At 35.8% G+C, this 6,659-nt stretch overlaps 1 protein-coding gene across 3 annotated transcripts in view; it reads left to right on the top strand.

Moving 5' to 3' along the window:
• The window catches only part of FAM204A (family with sequence similarity 204 member A), a 16,750-nt gene extending 13,282 nt beyond the window's left edge, over positions 1-3,468 (top strand). For 2 of the 3 annotated variants that reach the window (XM_082286099.1, XM_082286098.1), the window contains exons 7-8: positions 2,461-2,567; positions 2,916-3,464. In XM_082286099.1, the coding sequence (XP_082142225.1) occupies positions 2,461-2,567; positions 2,916-2,967 (159 nt within the window). In that variant the 3' untranslated portion in view covers positions 2,968-3,464. Of the gene's footprint in view, positions 1-2,460; positions 2,568-2,915 lie in introns of all 3 variants that reach the window. The other variant, XM_082286100.1, reaches the window with a different exon arrangement.
• Positions 3,469-6,659: the final 3,191 nt, after the last annotated feature.

The raw sequence follows: 6,659 nt of genomic DNA, 5'->3' as shown, positions 1-6,659 counted from the left end.
TTGTATATATTTTTATTCATGCTTTCTTACTTCTTTTAAGATTGTATTTTATTGAGTTATCTGATGACCTGAAATGTTAGTGTGGTGGTTTTTTTTTTTTTTTTTTTTAATGTAAAATCCATTGACCAAGCTTTTATGGATTTCTTTTGGGGGGAGCAGGGAGTAAAGATGTGTGTCTGGGTTTGGGTGGGAGCAGAAGACATTTAATCTGGCTAAAATGTTTGTGTGTGTTTACATGCAACGTTTGTTTCCATGTCTTGAAAATTTGACTCTGTGTAGCCTAGAAATTATAACAATGCTGCAAAATGTTTCTGCTTTTACTTCCACATACACTGCAGAGGATCTTATCCCATTTTTTTCTGTACTTTTCAAAGATGGAAGAACTCATTCTGCCTTCCAAGAAATGCTGATAAAAACCTTTTTCTGCAACACTTGTTTAGAGCTCGCTTGTGTATATTTGTATGTGTATGAGTGCTCAATAGGCTGCTAGAATATATTTTAAGGAAATGCTGTTATTCATCACACAGTAAAAGTTATTTTTCAAGTGTGGTAGGAAGTAAAATACCTCTAATAAAGGCATGGTTCTGCTGAATGACTTCAGCCATCAGATTGCCCTTTTGTTTAAGCTAATAATTACTCCTGTTTCAGTTTAAAAGTAAACATTTTTTGAATATTTTAGGTGAGTTTTCTTAAGCATTTTTATACTGTGAGTATATTAAGGTTAATAGCTGCCCTTAAATATTAAGTGTCAGTGCAAATAAAAGAATGTTATGTTTTAGTCTTTGACCTGAAATGTAGCAGTTCAGATGTTGGCATTGAATTACTGATAATAAAAATGTTGATTCTCAGGGGAAAATTACATAGATAATACAAAAGTTTGGAAGTAGCTGGTGACTTTGTGCATCAAGCTGATTCCAAAGGTACATATTTATGACCTTACAATGCATGCAAATAGTGGATGAGAAACTTGTTCAGCATTCTTTTCTTCCTTTTTAAATATTATGCTTATGAAAATATCTGTTTTCCTTTTGAACTATTATGCTCAGCTCCTAACTGCTTGTGTTACCAGCATTTATAGCCTCAAACAAAGCACAAACTGCTGTTGTGCTTGCTGCCTTTCCTTGAAGGCTGCTGCAGAAAGGCTCCTTTCTTCATTTTTGAACCCTGAGAGGACCATAAGGTGGAAGAGCTTGTAGTGATGTTGGATTGGGGTTTTGTTTTTTTGCTTTGTTAACAAAATGATTACCTGCCTATCATATGTTTGATGGGATAGTTGTGGAAAATGTGTCAGTGCATGTGCACCTGAACATGTGTTCTTGGGATATCTCTCATCATACCTGGATAAAGCATTTCTCTGGATTACTCTGGATAAAGAGTAGATATTTGTCTGCATAGATGCTGCAGATTATTCAAGTATATTACCATTAACAGTGGAACTTCAGCTAAGGTGTTAAAGAGTATTCTTTCCCTTGGGTCTCCCGTTCTTTGATGCTCCCATGACATTTTGGGGGAAATTTAGAATATCCAGTCAGAAACATGTTTGCTAATTTCAGTAAGTTTGGGTGTGGATAGAAAGAAAACCTGTTTGTCCACATCAGTTTGTAGCAATTGGGGTAAATGAATTGCATGCTTGTCTTGGGGAATAGCAGTAACTTTTGAGAACAAATTCCTTCGTAACACATAATGTCAAGTCAAGACAGCAACCTCAAAATGTAACTACAGCGAAGAAGTTACAAATGCTGATTAAGGAGAATAAACTGGTCATAGTTCACAGGATCTTCCATTTTTTTTTACTCTACTCTTCCCTGCCTTTTCCTCCTGCACTTGACGTTCACTAAAGTGAACCTAATTCTCACAGTTTGCCTAAGTTTATGGCAGTGGTATTCACCTGCATGAAAAGCTGGCATATTATCACCCTTACAATCTAAAAGCTTGTAATGTGGAGATAGACACTAAGGATACTGCATCATTTATTTTTGGACAGACTGATTAAAACATGTCTAGTGGCTCTACTGAAAAATATGTGGTGGTAGCAGCTCTTCCTGTATAAAACTGTGGTTTTGGGTGTTTTTGATACTGGTAAGACTTGATTCTATTGTGTTAGCATAGCTGAGGTCACAGACTGGTCATAATAATGGAAACTCTGTATGTGTATATGCCTGTTTATGTAAAACAGACAAAAGGATCCAGTGAGCTGTTGCCCTTTGCTTTTATTTTTAGAAATGAAGGATTTGGTGAAAAGGATTGCTTGCCCCAGAATCCTACCGCCTTTGTATTTCCCTCAAGAGACATTCTTGTTTGTCTGGTCTAATAGCGCATCATCAGCCTAATATTTGAAAGATATTTTAGTATCTATTGACTTTTGAGAAACAATATCAGACCAAGTAATTTGTGAGGCTTAAATTTCATATGAGCCATTTGCATCTAATCAGTTTTCCTTTGTTCCTTTTCATGTCTTAGCTTGGTGTGAAAATTGCCAAAGCTGCCGCTTGCCGCAACTTTGTAAAAGCCAAGCAAGAAGCAGAGGCTGCCCAAGAAGCTCAAAAGAAAAAGAAGCTTGCTTGGGGGTAAGTCATTTGAGTATGGAATTAAACATTTGTGGTTTCATTGGCACTAAGTGTGTACAATACAATCTCAGTTAAATGTTTTCTTAGTTGAAATAGGCTTGTGCTAATCTTATTTGTTTAGTTTAACCTTGTTGGGTTTTGGTGGGCTTTTTTAGGAGTGTATCAGACTTAAGTACAGAGGCTTTATCAGAAATAAAGTGGTGATTGTATGGCTATATTTGTCTTCATGTCTTTATAACAGTATTAAAAATAAGTTTATATTGTTGTTGTTGTTTTTAGGAATGACTTGGTTAAATACCTGAAACTCATAAACATGATTCCTAATCTGGGTTTTGTGCTCTGTTTCAGATTTGAAGCCAAGAAAAGATGGGAAACAAAAAGCAACATGGGCTACATGTAATCCATCCTGATTTCCCCAGGAGTCAAATACCTGTTGTTACTTGAAGAATTTTTGTGGGCAACTTATTAAATGTAAACATGAAACCCCCCAAAACAAAACACAAAAGCCTTATATTTATTTTAATGCTGTTAAACTTCACTATCTTGTTTTGGCACTCTTATAAATAATATAGCAAAAATACTGTCTAAACATCAATACTGTGTTAAATACAGCATTTTTCTCCTAGATATGAAAGCTAAAGAGAACGCATTTCAGAATGCATTTGGAGGCTGGTAGAGAACTCTCTGAAGTTGGAATAAAATCCTTGGTCCAAATGTGTTTTGTGCTGTACTGCAGTTATAGTATGTGGGTATAAGGGGAGGGGCATGTTTGTTGCTGGACTTCACAGAAATGCAGTAAGTCCATCTTTTCTGCATGTTTGTTGCTGGACTTCACAGAAATGCAGTAAGTCCATCTTCTCTGCTTGAAAGCTGGGGGAAGACACTAAATAAAGACGAGCAAAACCAACCTATCTCTTTAAAACCAATGGCGTTTATAGCCAAAAAAATTCTCTGAAAAACTCCATCCTCCCTCTTCTGGAAGGATCCGGTACTATTGGGCATATCCTGGTGCCACGTTCTTCAGAATATTTCAATTTCCCATTTTTCTTTCCTTCCCAAGAACACGGGTTTCAAATGTCCCAGAGAAAAATATATAAATTCATATCTTGGAAAAATACCTGAACTGTTATGCTGAACACTTCACTGCACCCAAGATACAAATGCAGATTTTACTTCAAGTCAAATGTTTTACAGATCAATTAGGATTTGAATGTTTATGTTATAAGATTATAACAAGAATTGATGATAATGTTTCTTCAAAATTGTTCTCAGTGAAAAGTAAGTACACATTCAAAACTAATAACTTTTCTCCCTGAAGCTCTTGCATATATGTTTAGTCACCACAAGGCCTGAATTGAATTGGTAATGTAAATGTCAGTTACTGTTAACTGAGATTAATATGTTTCAGGCCAAAGGTATGGTATTAGTGTAATGGTGATTTACTGTGTAAGTACTTGGGGCTAAAACAACTTGCCAACAAATAGCAATTTGAAGTTTTACGGCAGCAGTTCGAAGAGTTCAGGTTTGCAGTCCAAGATGGAATAGTGCATTTTTGTTCATTAGCCCTTGGGATATTTGATTCTTTTTTTTAACATCATTTTTCTTTCACACAGATGAGAGTTTGCAATATGGTAATCTGCAGTTAGCTGTAATTAGTTATGATGACAGAGTTGAATACAATTGCCAGGATTGTAAATTGGGGGCTAAACAGGTTTCTGCAGTAAAACATCATAAATCTCACACTGTGGTTTACAAACTACATTGCTTTGCAAACTTTAGTGTGGAAGGAAGCAAGTGCTATCTCTAGTGAAGTGAGTGTAAAGTTAAATTGCATTTTTGCATGCGTAAACACACAGGTTACACCATGACCCTTCATCAGGATCTTCCTCAGTTCCAAATGTTCCTCTCCAGGAGTTCCAGGCACTCTGTCCATAATTTCATGTATTTTTCAAGCAGCTGGAAGATGGGCATTAGATACAGTTGTCCTTTGTTATATACTGAAAAGTAGAACGATGCTGATAATTAATGCCAAACACACCAGCAGCATTCCATTAAACTTTTTAAAGTATCATTTATTAAATATACTTTTTTTCAGTAATTGCTCTTAAGAGTAACAGTATTTGTCAAATCAAGATCTTGATCTAATTGCAGGGCTTGGTGTTCTTTGATATGAAAATGTGCTTTAACAGAAACCCAAGCCCTCAAAAACCAGCTATTGCCCAGCTACCTGTAATATTTTACACTTAATCAACTAGTTTTATGTTAGGCCATTAATAATGGAACTGTTTAGGAAGCAGGCAGAATATTTGCATTGGGTTATTTTGATGAATTTAAAATCTGTCACATTTCAAACATTTTATCTACTTGAAGTATTTGCTTAAAATATTAGTTATTTCCAGAATTATACTATGTTCAAAAATACCTAACAGGGAAAATACAAAAGCCTAATATAGCTTTATAGAGTTTGTAAAAATGCATAAGAAATAAATGAATGCATAACTGTGCCTTTAATAATCATCTTCCTAAATTGCTGCTCTGTTTTTAAATGTTTTGCATTCCTGACACTTTTTTTTTAGTAGTTTTCGTCTGTGATGTAAATTTTGGCCAAACAAGTAAAAGTTCATTCTGAGACTTGACTCTTCCTGTTTAACAGTGTTAAACCAATCCAAATGCTTGTTTTAGGTAACTGAAAGCTTTTTAATCAGCTTAAATATATAATCTCTTACAGTGAACTGAATTTGAGATGTAATAATAATTCTTTTAGCAGATCAAAAGTTTGCAATATCTCCTCGTTTGACTGAAATTACCAATCTAGAGGAATGTACTTAAATTGTAAATTTCAGTACAAACCTGTTGTGAAGCCAAATATTTATTAGAAGTTCATTTGATGCTATCTTGAGTTGGGCAACAGTTTAAAGTGCCTGAGTGCTTCCTCCCCCTCAGAAGTCCTGAAAAACATAAATGTATGCACTGGTTTTGCCCCAGTTTTTTTCTCCACCACTATTTTATATTTCATCCAACATCAGTCATGGTGCTCTCTTGGATATCTTGAGAAGCCATAAGTCTTCTGAGGAAAAACCATGTAGCTTCCCAAGTGTGGTTCTCTGGAATAAACCAAAGAAATACCTGGAAAGGGGAATGTGCTCTCACAATTCCTGTTTGAGCAAGGCTGTCTCTGGAGCATCTTGGCCTGCTCAAAGCTTGTTCTGTTGTGGGCCAGGCTTTGCCAGTCTGGCCTCTGAACTGGGTTTGTCACTCAGGTGCTGTGCTGGGGTGAGGGGTTTGCTATGGGGTTTTCAGCAGACCTGGGTGATGTCAAGTTGGTGGCTCTGCAGTTTCACTGAGCAGTGTCGATGCTCCTTGTGCACTTCTCACTCAGGTGCCATGTTTTCATTTCTGCACCCATCTCATGTTCTTGCAATTCTATTGTGTTTTAAGGCCTACACAAGAAATTCTTTTATCAGCTCCTGTGATAAAATACAGCCAGTTTGAAGTTTGACAACAGCATACTAATACAATTACTTGTACTTAATACTGCATTCCTGAGCTCCTTAACTGAAGAGTGGCTGCAGGGACAGTTTGACAGATAAAAACATATATATAGTTGTTAGAGTTTTAATAGTTTTTTGCCTGCAACCATAATCTGTATCATTATTTTTTTAGTTTAATTCTGTTGGACAAGTTTCAAAGATAAATGTGGTGTGTAATAAGTCTTTGCAGTCTCTAATTTGTGAAGGAGTGTCTGTCCAGTTAATACTTGCTCATTGAAGCAAGGGGTTTTGAAATAGCTGAAGTACGAACTGTAATTACTGATGTCTGTTTCCTATTCACCTATGGCTTCTGGCATTTGATCAAAAACTGTAATGTATTGCTTAATCTCAAAGCATTCCCCACTTTCAAAAATATTTACCTCATGAGAATTGCACAGCACTAAATGACCTTTAGCAAAACCAGAGTAGATTTTTATTTGGCATTGATCATATGTAGCTAATCCACCAACAAGTAGTTTCCCTGTTACTTTTGAATGTTGGTAATTTAGATATGGATGTGTCTATAGTGTACCTTTAGTGCAAGCTCAAAGCATCTTTAAAA

This window comes from Coloeus monedula (assembly GCF_965178545.1).
Source record: "Coloeus monedula genome assembly, chromosome: 8".
Lineage (NCBI taxonomy): Eukaryota > Metazoa > Chordata > Aves > Passeriformes > Corvidae > Coloeus > Coloeus monedula.
This window is presented reverse-complemented; position numbering and strand designations above follow the sequence as displayed.